Source organism: Lissotriton helveticus, chromosome 11 (genome assembly GCF_964261635.1).
Source record: "Lissotriton helveticus chromosome 11, aLisHel1.1, whole genome shotgun sequence".
NCBI lineage: Eukaryota > Metazoa > Chordata > Amphibia > Caudata > Salamandridae > Lissotriton > Lissotriton helveticus.
Window position 1 is genome coordinate 92,707,788 of NC_136072.1, and position 21,245 is coordinate 92,729,032.

General features: G+C 43.8%; 1 protein-coding gene across 1 annotated transcript in view; it reads left to right on the forward strand.

Moving 5' to 3' along the window:
- The window catches only part of TMEM212 (transmembrane protein 212), a 79,756-nt gene that overhangs the window by 48,705 nt on the left and 9,806 nt on the right, over positions 1–21,245 (forward strand). Inside the window, exons 2-3 of the mRNA XM_078665723.1 lie at positions 5,102–5,161; positions 18,646–18,969. Of these exons, the coding sequence (XP_078521849.1) occupies positions 5,102–5,161; positions 18,646–18,969 (384 nt within the window). The remainder of the gene's footprint in view (positions 1–5,101; positions 5,162–18,645; positions 18,970–21,245) is intronic.

A 21,245-nucleotide genomic window follows, 5' to 3' on the forward strand; every position in this document is an offset into this window, starting at 1 on the left:
CGAAACGGGCCCCCGAAGTGAAGATCCGTATGCTTTTGCACGGCAGAGAACCCGCCGTGGAAAATCATGTCTGGGAAGCCATCCTAATATGTCTGGCGGTGTCTGGGAGACACCGCCACCATATTAGAGCTTTTACGCCGCGGTTGTAAGCCGACCGCGGCGGGAAAGCGGCGGACTGTAACCAAGACCCACCAGCCATCCTAATTTGGCGGTGGGTCTTTGGTGGGTCCGCAGCGGATTTTCCGCATCCTCCGGGCCGGCGGTGGCTTCCGCCGGCCCGGAGGATGCGGAAAATCTGCGATCCTAATCGACCCCATAATCTGGGCTCCACAAATTGGGAAAAGTAAAATCACCCTCCACCAAAGGGCCTCAGTTCTTGCCAGAAAGTACAAGGGCTCCTCAGAGGAACCTATTTCCCCAGCCCTCCCGGTCTACAAAGCCACAGCAGTGGCAGCAGCAGCATATGGTGCTAAACTTTGGGGGTCTATCAATTGTCAAATACTTACGCTGGTTGAAAATAAATTCATTAGGATTTCTGCTCAACTTACCCACAAGCACACCTCTCATACCACTTAGATTTGAAATGGCTCATAAGAACATCCACCAGGTGACATCCATAAGACCCTTATTATAATAGGTAAGTCTCTGGATGTCAGAGGAGCTAAAGCCTTGTAGGGACGCTTTAGTAGAACTGATTTCATTGGATATTGGATATTCCCGTGGCTCAGCTATGTTAAAAACAAGTTCATGGAGATTGGAATGGAAGGGTGATATCCAGAAAATCAAGTCAAGTTACTGGAAATTCATGTAACTAAAGATCTAGAATGACCAGTTTGAGGATATATGTGACATTACAACGTGATAATTTACATCGCGGTACGTTACACTGTGGTTATTACAACGGTAGTTGTTACGACTTGCGCTAGAGATGCTGGACTTAGGAATAGTATGATTTACTATTCCAACTCCAGTGTGTGTAACAGTAGGGAAGTGCTGGAATAGTAAATCATACTATTCCTTAGTGTAGAGTGCCATCCAGCCCAAGTAGTTGTACCGACCTGCGTTGTAATGACCGCGATGTAAATGTATTGCGGTGTAACAACCATGTTGTAAAGGTTGTTTGCCTTCCTTAATCACAAGTGCTCTCCTTGATATGAGGAGAACTTGGACAGAATTTATCCGCCCCAGGCAAAGCACCTGTATGTGAAATTTAGAATGGGAATTCTGGCCATGAACACTGTTACAGCCAAATGGGGAAAAACAGGCCGGGTAACAAATTATTGCCCACATTGTCCATCCCAAAAAGAGACGGAAGCACATTTTCTCTTTTTATGTGCAAAATACAACATGCCTTGTAAAAAATGGATAATCCCACTATGCAAGACATTGTGGGTCAGTAACTACTGGAATACTTTGAGAATTTTAAAAATGAATATGAGTGAACTGATTGTGTTTACGTTATCTAAAGTTTTCTTCTGAGCATGGAAACTGAGAGTAAAAGTCTCCATTGTGTATGCTTAAGACATACTACCCGAACAAATTGTCCCAGTCTTTTATAGAGTAAATTAGATTGCCTCAAAATGACTTTCTTTGGCTCATACGCGGGGTATGATCACTGCAATTTGTTTCCTTTTTAGGTCTCGGCTAAAGACGCGCGGAAGCGCGTCTCCGCCGAGATCTTATGTTAGGGAGTGTGCTTCCCAGGAGACAGTTTGGGGCGCGCGCATCCCTGGAGCCGATTTGAAACGGGAACGCGCGCTGTGGCCAGGCGCTGTCTCCTGGGAAGCTAAAGCACCACACACGCATGCGCATACACACACACAAGCGCCCATGCACGCACATACATACATACATACATACATACATACATACAGAGACTCCCCCCTGACACATACGCACACACACAAGTGCACCGAGGCCCCCCCCTCCCCCGCCGTCACCGTCGCCTCCGCCGTCGCACACACACACGCAGACATACAGGCATTCTCTCCCCCCCCCCGCCCCGCTCACCGGTCAAAGGCCCTCCGGACACGCAGACATACAGGCATTCTCTCCCCCCCCGCCCCGCTCCGCTCCGCTCACCGGTCAAAGGCCCTCCGGACTTGTGCAGCCTCCGACCGCGGGGCTCTCCCTCGGTGCTCCTCCAGGCAGTCCGTGGGCGCGGGCTTCACAAAACGGAAGTCCCGCCCCACGATAGGTTTCGTTTTGTCAGTCCCGCCCCACAATAGGTTTCGCATGCAGCTCGTCTGTCTGCTGGGCCGGTGTCGGCTCGGTTTGTATCCTCGTACTAAACACATTTTTTATCATAAATGTTTTACTTACTGCAAAAGGGAAAGCTTGTTTGTTAATAGTGCACCCGTCAGCATTATGGAGCTAAACACATATTTTATCACATATTTTTACTTGCTGAAAAGGAGAATGTGTTTTGCAGTGTATTTATCAGACTCACGTCACGCCGCTTGCTGCGGGTCGGGGGCGCACCGGCTTTTGTTTTCCCAATCACGACCAAACTGGCAGTAATATTACTTTTTTTTTAAAATGGTAAAACAGTTGATTTTAAAAGTTTGTCGAGCGCAGCCATGGCCATTGCAGAGAGTGGAGTGCCGTGCTGGTTTAATGGACCGACAAGCAACACGCAATGCGGCTTTAAACATATATAATAACCACGGGCATATTGGTATCAGAGATTATATTTAGTTAGACTAAAGGGACAGGTGTATATGTAAGCAAATGTATGAGGCAGCGCATTTCGAGAGAGTGCTCTGCTTCTTATCATCCGGTCAGTAAATAGTCATGTGGCATAGCCGAGATCTTTTACGTTTATTTCCTTACATCCGTTTTCAGCCACAGAAAGCCGAGCTACTCAGAACACAACATTCATAGCTGCTGCACAGGTTTGAATGCCAGCGCCGTCAGCTCCGCTTTTCAACATTTTCAGATCGTTATAACTGGTGCCATTTAGTTGAGATATTTATGAGTGGCATTATGCGCCTGGAGCACTGCTGCCCACCGTAGGCGCTACATTTAAATGCGTATACAGCAGTACTGATGTTGCAGCTGGTAGCCCTGCGATCCTGCAGTGCGCAGTGGTTTCGATTCAGTGGGTGAAATACCTGGGAGCTTTCTGGAGCGCGCTGTGCGGGGAAGCCTCGGCCCTCCTCCGTGAGTGCGAGACCGCGTCTCTGACGCTCTGATCGCTTTCCTCTCCGCATGCACCAGCCCTCGTCACCTCCTCGCTGGCTGGGTGGGCACAGAGCCGCAGACGCTGGCATCAGCGGGCAGGGCGCGGGTGGCAGAGCTCCCAGGTCCGACCTCCTGCAGGAAAAGGTAGGTGTTCAACTCTCTTCTTTTCATTTTAAAGCCGTTTCATTTCCAGACCGCGGATTGTGCACTTTTGCTGCTGCTGGAGCCGGTCTCCACGAGACTCCTGGACTCGGGCAGTCTCAGAAGTGCTGCGGGCACCGAGGCAGCTGCCCAGCGCATCGAGGTCTGCCAAAACAGCGTGGCGCTGAGTCAGCCATGAGAGCAGTTTGTAAGCAAGTGAGGTGTGGAGGAGACGTGCTTCAGAAGCTCGATTGTGACCTTGCATCTCAGCTAATCCTGGCGTCTTCGCTACACAATAACGGTTGACCCTGGGCAAATAACTTCATCTCCCTATAGCCCAGTCCCCCTTGATGCCCGGGCTCAGAGACAGGTTTCCCAGCTTTAATCATTGTGAAAAAAACACATAGTGGTACAGGTATCGTGTATAACTTATTTATTTTAAAGGCATGTTGATTTAATTGATGATCAGAGGAACGCATTTGCCCGGGCGTTGCGAGCTTGTAGCTTCACACCTGCACTCACTTTAACGGCAGGTTGCACGGACGGACTCACCACTATAAAAATGCATCAGTTTCCATGTGTGGGCAATCAGTGTGATCGGCCGTTTCATGTACACAGTGTGTATAAACAGCAACTGCACTTGCGTGCGAGTGCTCTCAGAGCTTCTAGGAGCTACAGCATGCCAAGCAGAGTGCAGAGTGCGTGGGTGGCTCTGTATGTGTGGCTCTGTGTGAGTGTAAATGCAATAGGTCATGCATTGCAAGCGATTAAGCTGTTGGCATTGCAAATGACCATGCCATTTATTTAACGATTACGCTATTGGCAATGTAAATGACAATGCCATTTATTTATGATTTAAAAAAAAAAACACCCCAAAAAAAGTTATGAGCAATGCCAATAGCTCTACCTTTAATAATGCCGAGACCATTGCATTGTAAATGCTTGTTCTTTTTGTCCCATGACCATAGTTGGATGGGGGACAACTGTTTTACTCTTTTTTTTACCTGTTTTAACTATTTGTATTTTTATATTTGTAATTTTATATCAGACTTATTTTATTGTTATGTGAATGAATTTGATGTGAATATTTTACGAAGTATTGACTGTTATGTGTGCGATGTGCATTTATGTCATTTTGGCCAAAATAAAGATATAGGGCCCGATTCACAAAGGTAAAATGAGATGAGAGTCTAACTTTACGACTTTCAGTATTCTCATAGGGAATTTACTACTTGTAAATACCCTTTGTGAATACCAAAAGTCGTAAAGTTCAACTTTTGGTATTCACAAAGGGCATTTACAAGTAGTAAATGCCCTTTGTGAATAACGAAAGTCATAAAGTTAGACTTTCATCTCATTTTACTTTTGTGAATTGTGCCATTATGAATGGCTACAATCACAGGGATGGTGGCCTGCTGGGGTAAGCAGACCACCATGTAATTGTTTTTTAAATAAAGCTATGTATTTTTATAATGCAGCCCTTTTTCCTTAAAAGAAAACAGGATATATTTCAAAAATAAAAAAGAAAAGTAAACTTTTCATTTTTTGAGAGATCTTAAAAAATGTTGGCTCCCACATTCACAAAGGGGAAGGGGTCCCTTGGGGACCCCTTCCCGCTTGCGAATGATTTACCACCAACTTGAAGTTGGTGGAAACTGTGGATATATATACAAGCACATGTGTGTGTCTGTTTCCACATATCTAGCAAATAAAATAACTGTTGTTTACCATGTATATTTAAGGTGAAAATCCTGAATTAGTACTTTGTTTCCCACAGGCAGTTATTGTTGGAGTGCTTATTCTCTTGGCGTACAGAGAGTGGACACAAAGATCACTGGTAAATATTCAAAATATCCAAAGACTATAACACAAAAATAAGCATACCTAATTTGACTTCTGTTGCATTTCCCCATATGGTAATATTATTGTTTATTGCAATTGTATGTGTAATTTGAAGTTTATATGTAAGAGATTTCATTTGTTGAAAACATGTAAAGCAATTAACAAAACAATTGCTTATTTTTACCACATATCTCAGAATAAAATAGGACTGACCATTCTACGAATGATGTGAATTGTAAGCTCAGAAAAGACTTCAGTAAGACACTACACTCTTATTATTGTTATTAAATAAGCATGATCCAAATGGGCCCCTCAGCGTGTATACATTTATCATGCTGTGCATTTCCAATGAAGGTTAAGATACAAGAACCTTCATGATTTAAAAAGCGAGTTGTTATTTTATGGGAAAAATACCCCCATTGCAAGGCTATTTTATGGGCATGTGTTGAAAGCTGGTAAACTGGCACCCTCTTGTGGTCACTTCGGATGGCTCTACAATGCTGCTGCCTACCATGCCCTTAATGTTGTACCAGCCTAAAGATTACCATTATTCTTACTTTGCTGCTCAGTAAGCTTTTAATTTTTTTTATTTTGTGTTTTATCGACGTTAGAAGCATACCTGTTGTCTGCACACGCAGACATTTTTAAAAAGCGAGCAAGAAATCCTCAATAATTTTAGGCTTCCAATACAAAATGTCAAAAAGTTGTATTTAATTTTATGGAATTAGTTAATATTAAAAACATTAATTTGGTGAACTACATATTTGTATTGTTTATATTAACTGTCATTTAATACGTTATGTAATAAGGTTATGTTTGAAACAAAGTGCAGTACTGTTTGATAAAATGTTAAGTGTTCAAGGCTTTTGTATATTCCACAGATGGTGGACAGAGAACATGTTAGAGATGTTTTGGGAGTATAGGGGAGAGATTTGGATTAATGAGCACAGTAGTTTACCTAGGGGGGTTTAATCATTTTATATGTCTTTTCTAAAGCTCTGTAATATTCCTTTAGGGAGTGCTTAATTTGAGCCGGTGGTTTCCGGAGCTCGGCACTGGCACTTAATTGTTAACACCGCTGCTTGTGACAGTCTGCCACAAGGTGGCGCTGTCTCAATTGTTAATTCAATGTACATTGAAAATTACTACTACCTGATGCCCAAGCCATTCTTATAGCTTTGGGGCCTGGAATAGTCTGAAATGAGACACTTGTAGGAGGGTGATGTTTAGTAGCTGTGTTTTTACTATCATTTGCAGCATGGCAGGGGCAATCTGTGGTGCAAGCTGCAGTGGCCTCCTGATGAGAGCCCTGGTACTTATGTTTTTACAAATGAAATTCTGCCTTTAGTCCTTTTGGGAGTGCATCAAGACCTTGGAAGAGGGTGTGGGAAGAGGGTATGGAAAGGGTTCAATAAAGGGAGAGTGTGAGTAGTGGAAATGTACCCTTAAGGGCTCTTTATGACAATAATGATAGCAGGGAAAGGGGGCAGATAATTCACCCTAAATGTTTGCATTGATCCTAGAACTACCTATGTGATATTTTACGTGAGAATTCATACTTGGGTCACCAGGTAAAGTCTCAGGATAAACAATATCCAATTTATCTGCAGTAGGAAATGCACGTGACATCACAGACACTGTACAATTCCATTACCTTCTGAAAAAGAACAAGATCCTGGACGCATTCAGTCTGGTTACAGAGCAGCTCATCTTTCAGAGTTCATGTTGGTCACATTTATGACTTTTGTGACCTGGTGGGTTAGTGAACTAATGTGTCCACTGTAGGGGGCCTGTGTTTGACCTCATGGTCACAGGTTCAAATCCATAGGGTCCACTCAGCCTTTAATCCGTCTGAGGTCGATAAAATGGGTACCACAGAGTTAGGTAACAATAAACATCTGTTTTTCAGTGCTAGGCTCCCAGGGGTAATTGTGCACTTTACAAATAAACATGTTATGTTATGTTATGTATTGTTGCCTAGGATGAGGTAGGTCTATTTGGTACCTCCGACATTCTCTTCCGGATATTCTGTTTGAGGGATTTACACTTTGTGGTCAAAGTGATTAGAATTGGTACATCTATGCCTTTTCTTGCACATAGATTCTCTATGAACTTAATCAAGCTTAGGTCAGCTAGGGCAATGGGCCATTATTGTAGATGGGGTGGTCAAGCAAGAAAATGCCATGCCGTGTGATAGAGGCATTGGCCATAGGGGAATATCCCTTATTCACAATGGCTGCAGTTGTAAATTCCACCTAAAGATGAGCATTTGAGATGTGCCCGCTGATTGTCTCAGCACCACTGGCAATGCCTATCAGAGTAAATTCTGACCATGATAGCCTTTTCCTGTTCACCAGCAGCTGTGCTGGGCTGGACGTAGACATTGTCATGTTGTGCAAGTGTGTGCATTTGTTTGTGCCCCAGTGCAGGGGTTGATGTTCTGAGAACAAATCCCATAAGATAGATCCTTATAATTTAGCCATGTGCACACTCTGGCAGTGAGGTCTATGGTCCTCAACAATAGGCCATATTGGCCAGAAATCCAACAGTTCACCAGTGAAATAGATCTTGCACAATGAGCATGATATCTTTGGAAATTAAGACATTTCTAATTTGCCCTGATCACTCAAATCGTTTTACTGATATTTTGTGGGAATATTCATTATCGGGTGGACTCTCAAAATATTTTGTGCCCCAGATTTTATGTAAATGCAGAAATAGTGCATTCTGTGCCTATAAATGGCAGGTCCTGCTTCAATAAAACACAATCTGCAGACGCTTAGGCCTGCAGATGTTCCCCAAAACTGGGAAACCTCCATGGGTATGAATGAATGAGAACACTTTATAGAGTGTGAAGTAGTGACCTTAACAAGATATGCTGTCACTTAAGAAGGAATGCAAGACTTCTAGCAAGACAGACTACTATGTGGATGTAGAGTGTCAGATTTTAAGAACCTTACAACATGCAAGGTATGAAGTCATGGAGCTCAGCTCTGATGGAAGGAATGCAAACATTGTAGAGTGGTGTATGAAAATGGTGGCCTGCAAGCCTGGCTCCAACAATGGGACGAAGCACTAAAAATGTGTTTGAGCAGGATCTGAAGCAGCAGGTAGGGGTGTACCTGTAAAAAGGGAAGCAAATAAAACTGGGATCACTGTTAAAGATGGCCCTGTGAAAGAAACATAAAGCCTTGAAGGAAATGTGCTTCTTGACAGGCAGCCAATTACGGTAAGCCAGATAACTGGTGTACTATCTCTGAGATCCGAACGCAGAAACAATTGAGTGGCTGTACTCTGGACCAACTGCATGGAGTGTTTCAGATATGTGGACAGTCCTAAGTATTCAGAATTAATCCAATGTAGACTAGATGCAGGACATCAGAAAAAGAGGAAAATATTTCTCAGAGCCCTCTGTTTGTGCTCGGATTGAGGTACTTTTTTTGTTACTTTTGCTTGCAATACAACACAAAAACCATCATAGTTGAAACTCACACTTCACAGTATTTCCCAGAGCTGAACGCAAACAACTAGCAGTAACAAAACTTTGTGGCATGCGAAATATTTCTGAAACATAGCTTTTGGCCGCCTGTACTTTTATTTATAATGAAACTTTAACCATACTCTCTTCTTTTAAGTTTATTGCAACAGGTTATGTGTTTTTCTGAATTAACCCTTTGCCGCTGTGTCACCTTTACTTAATTGATGGTTACCTCATTTATAATTTAGAGGATGTTTTATTCATTGTCCAACACATGGTGATTTCAAAAGGTTTATGTTTCACCTTTATCTCTACCCATCCCAACCCCTAAAATCATCCTAACCTCTTTTCACTTCTACCCACCCGTATACCCTAAAATCACCCTTTACCTCGCTTTACCCCTACCCTAGTGGTTCCCAGACTTTTTCAACCCGTGGCTCCCTTTATCTATTGCCCGTTGCCTGCGGCTCCTCAATATGTTACTTTTTTCGTGTGGGAGGATGCAAGCCCAGCCTTGGAAATACTTCAATTTTTCTCCTCTTTTTTCGGGCAGTTGGCCACTTGCATGTCAAGACATCCAAAAGATGGGCAAAAAACACAGGAGGTTTCGGTGTCACAGACCGATTGTGTTAAAGTGGCAGGTACACAAAAACCCAAACAGTAAATAAATAAATGAGCCAGCTAGGGTTGCCACCTGACCGGTTTTCTACAGGCACCACCCTTATTTTGATGTCCCGGATGGTCCCAAAATAAACAAGCCCACCCAAAGCCGGTATATTAATAGCCCTTATGATCTGTACATACCTCAAACAAAAAATATAACTTTAGATAACTTTTAAATATATTCTAGAGATGTGTTAATGATCCGTGACTCACAAGTGAAGTAAGCACCATCATGCAAAGTGCTGCTGTCTGTTGAGCCCTGTAGCTGACACTGCAGTAGGCCTTGGTCACGAATATTCCCAGTGTGAACAGTGAAACAACCAGCTCTGTGCGCTCACCTCCGAACGGACGTGTGTCACAGGTGTAAGCGTGTTTTACTATAGGTGAGTGGGTGTTTATGAATATGGTTGTGCCACCACATTCCAACACTTTTACAGAGTGGTGAATATTTGAAAGAATGGGGAGGGAGCCTCAGCAGTTTTTCTGATGTTGTGTTGGTAATAGGGCTTCGCCTTATTTGCAATGCAGCGTTAAGCTTAACACTGCCTGGTAAATAACTCCCCCTTTCACGCTATACTTAGCATGAAAAGGGCGGGCAATGGGTGTTGTGGTGGCGCATCATTTCCTTTGGTTTTTCTTTGTTCGCCATAAGTTGGCAGGGTATGCTCAGGGTATACAACGGTTAGCACGCATTTTTTACAATGCGGTACTGTTACCACGCTACTTTTACCACGCAAGTCGATACAACGACTTGCGCTGGGGGGCGCTCCAGGATAGTAAATAGTTTAATTTACTATCCAACTCCTTTCCCTAGAGTCCACGGGGACTGGAGTTGGAATAGTAAATTAAAAAATTTACTATCCAGCGCCCCTCCACGCAAGTCGTTGTAACGACTTGCGTGGTAAAAGTAGCGTTGTAACGGTACGCGTTGTAAAAGTACGCGTGGTACCGTCATACATCCATGCTCAGACGTGAGTCCCTTGCTCAATTTGCCACTGGATTCAAGCAAGCCGGGCTGAAGACGGCTGAAATGCCAGAAACCGGTCCTCGGTAGCTTGTTTCCGGTCCAGGGAAGGCATGGCTTGGCAGTTCGGGCTTGACTGTTCCCATGAGGCACAGGGTCAGACTGATTTGCATATGGCCATGTCTGAACTGGGGTGGCAGAGTGGGCTAAAGAACAGTGATGGATTAAACCCAGATCAGTTGACTGGGGTGAGTGCTTGTATTGTCAACGCTCCGTCCATCATTTCCTTTGGTTTTTCTTTGTTCGTCATAAGTTGGCAGGGTATGCTCAGACGTGAGTCCCTTGCTCACTTTGCCACTGGATTCAAGCAAGCCGGGCTGAAGACGGCTGAAATGCCAGAAACCGGTCCTCGGTAGCTTGTTTCCGGTCCAGGGAAGGCATGGCTTGGCAGTTCGGGCTGGACTGTTCCCATGAGGCACAGGGTCAGACTGATTTGCATATGGCCATGTCTGAACTGGGGTGGCAGAGTGGGCTAAAGAACAGTGATGGATTAAACCCAGATCAGTTGACTGGGGTGAGTGCTTGTATTGTCAACGCTCCGTCCATCATTTCCTTTGGTTTTTCTTTGTTCGTCATAAGTTGGCAGGGTATGCTCAGATGTGAGTCCCTTGCTCACTTTGCCACTGGATTCAAGCAAGCCGGGCAGAAGACGGCTGAAATGCCAGAAACTGGTCCTCGGTAGCTTGTTTCCGGACCAGGGAAGGCATGGCTTGGCAGTTCGGGCTCGACTGTTCCCATGAGGCACAGGGTCAGACTGATTTGCATATGGCCATGTCTGAACTGGGGTGGCAGAGTGGGCTAAAGAACGGTGATGGATTAAACCCAGATCAGTTGACTGGGGGTGAGTGCTTGTATTGTCAACGCTCCGTCCATCATTTCCTTTGGTTTTTCTTTGTTCGCCATAAGTTGGCAGGGTATGCTCAGACGTGAGTCCCTTGCTCACTTTGCCACTGGATTCAAGCAAGCCGGGCTGAAGACGGCTGAAATGCCAGAAACCGGTCCTCGATAGCTTGTTTCCGGTCCAGGGAAGGCATGGCTTGGCAGTTCGGGCTGGACTGTTCCCATGAGGCACAGGGTCAGACTGATTTGCATATGGCCATGTCTGAACTGGAGTGGCAGAGTGGGCTAAAGAACGGTGATGGATTAAACCCAGATCAGTTGACTGAGGGTGAGTGCTTGTATTGTCAACGCTCCATCCATCATTTCCTTTGGTTTTTCTTTGTTCGCCATAAGTTGGCAGGGTATGCTCAGACGTGAGTCCCTTGCTCACTTTGCCACTGGATTCAAGCAAGCCGGGCTGAAGATGGCTGAAATGCCAGAAACCGGTCCTCGGTAGCTTGTTTCCGGTCCAGGGAAGGCATGGCTTGGCAGTTCGGGCTGGACTGTTACCATGAGGCACAGGGTCAGACTGATTTGCATATGGCCATGTCTGAACTGGGGTGGCAGAGTGGGCTAAAGAACGGTGATGGATTAAACCTAGATCAGTTGACTGGGGGTGAGTGCTTGTATTGTCAACGCTCCATCCATCATTTCCTTTGGTTTTTCTTTGTTCGCCATAAGTTGGCAGGGTATACTCAGACGTGAGTCCCTTGCTCACTTTGCCACTGGATTCAAGCAAGCCGGGCTGAAGATGGCTGAAATGCCAGAAACCGGTCCTCGGTAGCTTGTTTCCGGTCCAGGGAAGGCATGGCTTGGCAGTTCGGGCTGGACTGTTCCCATGAGGCACAGGGTCAGACTGATTTGCATATGGCCATGTCTGAACTGGGGTGGCAGAGTGGGCTAAAGAACGGTGATGGATTAAACCCAGATCAGTTGACTGGGGGTGAGTGCTTGTATTGTCAACGCTCCGTCCATCATTTCCTTTGGTTTTTCTTTGCTCCACCACAACACCCATTGATTTTGACGCTGCCCCATATTTACAAAGGTGTCCTGCATATAAACAAATATTTAAAAAAGACGTTTTGCAACTTTTATGTGTGCTGATTTAAACAGCACACATAGAAGTTACAAAACGCCATTTCAGATTGTTTATGTCCAGGAAAGGAGACCTTCCTGCACATAAATAATCTTCCCCCGCAACGCAGGCAACCTTGCACTATGGTGCAAGGGTATCTGCATTGGCTCCAGACGGCTACATTAGCGCCTGCACAGGTGGAAACACAGGGCTGCACAGTATCATTTTAAATATTATGCAGCCCTGTGTTTCAGAAGTGGCGGAGCGCGACTTTAATCCAAAGAGGCTATCTCCGCACTCCACCACTTACTTGTAAATATGCCCATTCATTTTTAAAGATAAGCCAACTGAAGACATGGTATTTTGTTTGTATTGGCAGGAAAGATTACAACACACATAACACAGTTCTCCATTCACCTCAAACACCCCCAAACCTCCAAAAACATTAACATTTGAACATGATATGATCCCCCCATAGCTCTAATTTCTCAGCCATACCAGCTCAAGGCTTCTAGCACCACAATAATTTTGGTTTCTTTTATTGTTGAGCTGATTATTGGATCCAGACGATAGAAAAAGGGCATTATTCTCCAGCTGTTATCAGAGCAGAGAGTTAATTAATATTTAATTGTGTTTTGTTTCTTTCCTGGGTTAAAATTGGCGGGTCCGGTGCTTGGTTTCAGTGGGGGGAGGGGGGGGGGGGTGCGCAGACTGCATGCCATGAACCTGAATGAACCCCACTTCGCTCGCTCTGTGAATTACAACACACAGCCGCGCAGTGATCTGCAAATTAGCAGCACACATAATTGGGATATTATTGTTCTATGTATTCAGAGGTAGGTTTCATTAGAATGAGCAGCTGTACCCCTCTTCTTGCAAGCGACATTCTTTGCATACTATACCCTCTCCCCTGAATCTCTCCCCTTGCCTGCTTTTTCCCTTACATATATACATATACATGCAACTACGCTCCAGCAACTTGTAACTATGCTCTGAAACTGTGTAACTTGTAACTATGTAACTTGTAACTATGCTCTGAAACAGTGCTCGTCCTCATGTAAAGCGTTCAGATACCGCCGGGTTTAGCCAGCGCTATATAAAACTTTTCAAATAAATACGTGAATCACCTTTGCTCACTGCATGCCTTTGAATACACATGAAGAAGTGAAGGGGCGATGAAGACATTTGCTGTTCTGGTAAATTCGAAGGGTGGGCGTAGTTCGCGAAGTAGCGCTACGCGAAGCTATGCGAAGTGCACTTCGCACAACGCAAACTTCACGTAGCACTACGCGAGCTGCGTAGTAGCATGTTCGCACTGTGCAAGATGCGTTTTCAATGATTGCACAGTGCGGACAAGCATCCGGCACTGTGCAATCATTGAAAATGGCATCTTGCACAGTGCGAGCTGTAGTTTTCTGTTGCTCGAGTAGATTTTTACTCGAGCGGCAGCTTTCTCAACGCAAACTGGTAGTTTCTCATTTCGAGCGGTCGCCAGCATGCGCAACCACTTGCAATGAGAAACCTGACCTCCCCGCGTTGAGAATCTCGCCGGGATGTCATTTTGCTTGCTCGCGGTCGCGAACATGACGTTGAGGACCGCGAACAAGCAAAAAATGACCGCTGCACTACACTACGCTGCACTACGCGTGTTCGCACTGTGCTACGTGCAGCTCGCGTAGTGCGAAGTTGCGCAAACTTCGCAAACTATGCGAGCGTAGCATAGTGCTTCACCCAGGGTTATCACAAGACCTTTTAATCAAACAATGTAAAATGTATAAAGATGACCCGATTTTCCTTATAGAAGCGATTACTAGAGTTGCTGCAGGACAGGATCAGCAATAAAGCTCAGCATCTCTGTCCTGATCATTCGAGCCTCGCTCAGCCTAAGCAGGCACGCTCTTTATTTGATTGCAACACGTCACACGCTGGTCCAAACCGTTCCGGACGCTGACAGGTCCATCTTCCAAAACTCCCCCCAAATGTCATTCCCACAAGGCACGAGCTGTTAGTCAGGGCCCGCAAGTGCACATTTCAGATACTTAAGTAACATGTTTTAGAACTGAGGTGTACTGTCAGAACTTTCTACCTTTCCCACGTTTCCAAGAAGTGTGAGGTGCTGCTGGCAAGTGCTACCAACGCACCTCAGTGCACGACATACAATTTGGGCAGCGGTGACTCCTCTGCTAAGGTGGAGGTGCGCCACACAACTGCTCTTTGAGCAGTGGAAAAAGGAAAATAAAATAAGAATGCAATGTTATTGTAATTATATTTTTCCGTACCGAGGGAGGTTTACAGGGCGTGATGGGCTGTCATCACAGCCAGCAGGGGAAGTGGTTGGAGCACTGAAGTGCGCATAACGGTTTGGCCGGCTGTCTTGGGCAGGCCAAACAGTTATGCACACTTTGTATGTTCTCCACCGGCTGTATTGTACAGCCGGGGTGGAGAACATCACTGGTTCATAGTCCCTGTCTAAGCGCGAACCACAGCGCTCAGACAAATCACGACACTGCTGTCAAGGTGACAGCAGCATCTTGATTGGCTTAGGGGAGCCTTTGTGTGCTTCCTGCTTCCGGCAGGAACAGAAGAGGGCAAAGGTGAGGCCAGCCTGCAGGTAAGTCATTTAATTGATTTTTCCACCCCACCGCCCCCGCTCCACCTGTACTTTTTGGTGGCAGACGCCACTGAGTTTGGGAACCACTGCTCTACCCACACCTGAACCCTATATTCACCCTTACCTCCCTTTATCTCTACCCACCCCTGAACCCTAAATTCACCTTTACACCTATCCATCCCGAACCATAAAATCACTTTCACCTTCACCCCCCCTTTATTTCTACCCACTCCTGAACCCTGAAGTCACCCTTTGCCTCCCTTTACCTCTATAATATCTTGAACCCTAAAGTCATCCTGCCTCCCTTCACCTCTACCCACCCCTGGACCCTTAAGCCACCATCATCTCCATTTATCTCTACCCACCCTAGAACCCTAAAGTCACTCTTACCTCTAGCCGCTCCTAAACCCTAACATAATTGTTTTTAATAAACATAAAAAGTTAAGTCTGTATGGGAAATGCTGTTTCTTGCAGGATACATCTGTGTCCTTCATTAAACACTTGCCTGCCTTCTCCCTAGTTCCCGTAAATGTTTTGGTGGCTCTTTCAATTGTTTTATGCCCTTCAGTATATTTAACGGCTCTTCGACAGTTTGCCCCCTCAACCCCACCTTGTATACCTTTGGTCTCGCCGGAGGCACTGCATTTACTGACAGGGGGCTTAGAGCCTGCCCATTGGTCACCATTGGTTGGCTTCATCATCGCTTTCATTTCCTTGCTTCTTTTTGGTCAGCAAGTGCTGGCTTCACTTCCTCTTTGTGTGTTTGTCCTTACCCTGGAGAATAGCTGAAGTACTACTTCCCTTGCCCAGTGTCCTTCCACTGCTTGATGCTTTCAGAGGTACTTTTTCTTTTACTTGCACCGCCTTGTTCCACCCCCCTGCATGCTTGTTTGCTCTTCCCCCTCGCCAGTCTCCTGCATTGTTGCTTGTCTGGTCCACCGTCGCTTGTCCACCCCCACCCCTCCCAGTTGTTGCTTGCCCCCTCCTGTCCTGCCAGAAATAAATCACCCAAATGTTGCACCAATCGGTTTGAAGATACTATAAAGATGCACCGGCTCTGTGTTCCCTTCTCTGTATAGCCTTCCTGGCATTGTCTTAATGGGGCCAACAAGGCAAACATCAGCTCTGACGTAAGATAATGAACTTTTTTTCTGAAGGTAGAGAATAATCCCATACTAAGAAAATAGATCACTGCCCATCCTGGTGAGCGCTAACCTTGTCACAGAGCTTTTTTTCCTAACTTTCAGTCATGTTGCAACACGGCTAAAAGAAATTGAAAAACCAATAGCTCTCCCATAGGTGAAACCTATCGCCTTTGCCAATGCCTGTTAGAAATGCTGTAGAGATAGATCCCTTGTCCGTAGAGTACCTTAAGTGGGTTGGTCCTGCTATGCTTGCAAGTTAGGGACGGTATGTATGTCCCCACTGTTTGAAAGGTCACGAGCTGCAGTTCTGGAAAGTAGGACTGGAGACAGTAGGACACAGATAGGTGTTCACACACACTGCTAGAACCTGAATGAACTTTATGTTTCTCTGTTAAGTGACACCTCAAAATGATTGTGAAACAAAACACTCAGCTTTAAAAGGGCAGCGATCATTATTTCCTCGTTGTCAAGCATTATACATTACCGCACTTTAAATTCAGACATGATAGCAATTTAATCCGAAGGGCCCAGATTCCTGTTTTATGGAATTCCAATGCTGCAATTTTGGGCCTGTTGAATAGCGCATACTAGACTGACTGTCCACATGGATTTCCTGCAATTGCTGGTTAACCCTCGAATGAGCATTAACTGTGCAGACCCGGAGTTAATAGACCGAATTCAACATGGTATTCCCTATTTAAGGGGGGTTTGATGCACCCTTTTCTTTATGTGGTTTCAGTAGCCCGAATTTTGAAGTTGATAAAATTGGATCAGGTATTCCGGCACCTGGAAAATCCAGGTGCTGGGAAATTGGGCCTCTTACAATGATCTGGAGCAGAAATCTGCTTGGGAGATCCACTTGTCACAACTTATAATCAGGATCCACAATATCAGTTATTTTGCCTTATAGGCCCCCGATTCACAATAATATTTTCCTGTTCACAGTTGTCTCACTCACACATCCTGCCTTAGGTGTGAATGACAACAATTTGCAAAAAAAGCTTACTTACAGACCAGAGTCCTAAAACGTTTAATTCAGCATGTTACCCATGTTGCTACTCATGAGAATTTCACTCCCAGTGCCCTTATTATGCATCAGATGGTCATTAACCTAATTTATGACTTTTACATTTTTTCTTGCATTTGGTAAATGTAAATAAATGTAAATGTAGTGCATTTATATAGCGCCCGAATCACCCCCGACGGGGTCTCTCAGGCGCTGTGCACATACCGCTGTGGAACCCTTCCTGGCCTTTCCCTGTGAAGTGCCCACTCCTGGGCACCCCCAAGGTGAAGCCAGGCATCCCAGCGCTGTTGGGGCCATTGTGGAGATTAAGCAAGCTATTGCCCAGAGTTGCAGAGTGGGACCCATGATTAGAATAGGCACTGAGGCGAGAATTATCAGGTCCGGGGAAATTGAGCCCAAGACCCACCGAGGTGGGAATTGAACCCTGGTCCGGGCCAGACCTCTGCATCAGGGTCTGCCGCTCTAACCATTGAGCCACACTTCTCCACTCAAGGCACTAGAAGATGGGTGTGATAAAAAAAATTCAACCTCTATTAAATTTCGGGAGGTCAAACCTTCATTAATTTGTAGGTAAAAACATACCCTATATTTTACAGATACAATGTTGATAAATCCGTGTCTTATATTCCATTCCAGGAGCCCAATTTGTCATTGGCGATAATTATCAAATCCGAAATATTACAAACAACTGAGGGGCATATTTACTAGAAACTGGCAGAGCCTGGTGTTACACAAATATTGGTAACGCCGCCCTCCGTTTGTTTCAAAACTCATGGATGCGCTGTATTTACAAGAATGCGGTGTACCCCTGCATTTCACCTAGCGTCGGTGCTAAAGAAGCTGTCTAGCGCTAGAGCAGGCACCCTTGCGCCATGTTGAAAGGATGCCTGTGCTGCAGGTGGGATTGTTTATGTGCAGGAAGGTACACCTGCACATAAACAATATTTACAGGTGATTCGCTGTTTCTATGTGTGCTGCAAAATGCAGCACATATGGAAAGAGCAAAATATGAGGAGAAATAAAATATTTCTTCTTGCATTGCCTGCTTAAGACCAGGTATTTCCTGGCAATATTTTAGGCGCAGCCCCATACCTTGTAAATATGGGGCAGCATTGTAAAGCAATGGGTGTTGCGGCAGAACACCCACTGCAACGCCCATTGCACGCCCCTTTCACGCTAAGTGCTGCTTCAGGCAGGGGCATTATTTACAAGGCTTGTAAATAAGGTGAAGGAATTAACATCAACAGAATGTCGGAAAAAGTGACGTTTTGGTGGTGTTAACTGTTTGTAAATATGCCCATCTATGTCAGAATCTATTTATAACGTAATTATTGAATCAACAAATGGCCACCTCATAATGTGGGCCAGCATGATGAAAGGTCAAGTTACTCACAGAAAAGGTTTTGGGAATCAAGCATAGAAGTTCTGGAGTAAATCACACAAAAGTCAGAAGTAAGGAACTACTACTACTTAAAAACAATTTTGTGAATTGGTCCTAAGTGGTCTTTACAGAATATAATATAATAGCACATATTGTTCAGGTGACATGCATTAATATCACCCTTTCTCCTTTTCAGTGGGAAGCCGGCTTCACCTTTGGTCTACTGAGCATCGTTGGATCCTCGCTACATTTTGCGGTTGCCATTGCGTCAACTCTCATTGGCCCGTATTGCTACTATTCATTTGCTGGAATAGCCGGAACCAACTACCTTGGATATGCTATTACATTTCCCTTTCCATATGGCAAATATATGTCAGTGTGCATCGATCCTTTGCACTATGAGCCTTACCACTTGGTACTACAAATTGTAGATGTCTGCTCAAGCGTGTCCATCCTGGGCGCATCACTGGCCTTAGTGATCAAGCTTACTGCAAGGCTAATTCATTCAGGGACTTTAAATGTAAGTATTGCAAGTGCTTTAACTGCTTGTATTTTAAAAATGGAAATGAAAATCACTAAATGCCTGATTCAGCGAATGGTAGTTACCTATGAAACTACCAGGAGTGTTAATGGAATTTCCTCTATAAGTGTAATTTAAACAGATGTCTTCTTCACTGGGGAAATTACCACTGCCATAATGGCTGAGGTGGTTTCTCCTGTGGAACATAAGGGAAAGATTTGGATTTCAGAGGGGTTCATTTAACTATTCCCACTCCAGTCTGTGCAACAGTAGGGAAAGCATTGGACTTCAGAGGGGTAAAAATTACTATTCAAACTTCAGTTGTGCAACAGTAAGGTAAGCATTGGACCGGAAGGGTTACATTTACTATTCGCACTCCAGTCTGTACAACAGTAGTGAAAGTACTTCACTTCAAATACATAACATATTTTAATAACCATATAAGTTGCCCAGAAATATATCATTCTTAATTTAAAAATTATATATAAAATTAAAAACATAATTGAACAATGTACATGATTACAAAACATGTTAATAATTAATTGTGAATTATGAAAAAGTAACTAATTGCTCAATTATTATCACGATACTTCCACAAACCCAAACCTAGCAGCCCACTTGTAAAATATAACTAAAATAAAGTACAACACAATTAGCATATTTAATGATAAATTTGTTTTTACTAAATGAATAATTAATTAATTATAGCCTAAATACCTTCCCACCCTATGCTGCACAAATACAACAGCCCACACCTAAAATATAACATACAAAAGAAAATATATAATTATTAACCAATTTACATAACTAATAATGTATTCAATATTTAATAAATTAATACTTGATGTTAATTAATTACTATTTAATTTACTTCCCATCCTAAACCCCTACAACCCAACAACCAGCACCTAAATAAAACTTTAAAAATATAATATTTAAACAATTTCCATAATTAACAATCAATTAAATAATAATATATTAATAATTATTAATCAAGTATTACTTAATTAACTTCCCACCCAATACCCCTACATACTCAACAACCCACACGTAAAATATAACAAAAATATAATCAAACAATTTAAATAATTAACAATTAATTAAATAATTATTAAATTATTAATTCATTATTAATCAATTTTAACTTAACTTACCACCCTATACCCCAACAAAAAAAAACAACCTACAGCTAAAATATGACTAAAGAAATATAATAATTGCACAATTTTCATAGAAGTTGTCAATTAAATAGTTAATACTAAATAAACAATGTATTATTAATTATACTTAATTAACTTTCCACCCTGTACCCCCTACAAACCTCACAATCCACTATGACAGTATGAATTGCAATTAACAATTATATTTAAAATTATAAATAACTTAAAATTTCAAACTATATTAAAAAATATTGTCAACAATTATACAAGCAATGTTTAACATATACAATTAAAATATGAACTAAAACACATAAAGCTAATTTGAAAATTATATTTTTAATAACTATGGGCCTGGTTACAACAGCTTGTCGAAGGCTTTCTGCCCGACATTGATGGTTTCACTCCAACTGCCAAATTACAATGACAACAATCAGAGGGAAACCCGCAGGGGGATTCCTCTGCCCTTCCAGGCATCATAATCCTATAATGACGGCAGAGCCTGCCTCGGCTTTGCCATCCGGATTATGATGTCACTTTCACCCAGCCTTTCATGTCGGCCTTTCCGACATTAAAATACTGTCAGAAAGTCACTTTGGAGCCCCTAGCAGGGCCCCCTTCCCTCCTGGCACTCGACTATGGGGCCTCTGAGGAACCTATGGTGCCCCCCTGAACATCCAGTCCGCAGTGGTGTCCACCGGTATCAAAACCAGCCCTTATATTATTGAGAATTATATTAAAACCACAGATATTCTTGTAAACGATATTACTTACCTAAAGAAGTGATATTTTTGTCAATTATATTTCTGTATCATGCTACTGGTGTATATCAATATTTAAAATGTGATATGTTGTCCAAATAGCCTACAAAGGCAATCCAGGGGGAAGTGTGCCCGATCAAGGCTTTGCTCTTCCCAACTACGGGACGGCCACTGACTCCCACCCTGCCAGTGCCATTTACGTGCTCCACAGATGGAAGACAGGCTTCCTACTTGACGACGGCTCTGAACTGATAGCTGGGATTCTTAGGTAAATGGAGTCATGCCTCCAGAAATTAGTTGTATTCATAGGAGACTGAGGTGGAAGTCAGTATTCATACTTTTGGCATTCCTCTATACT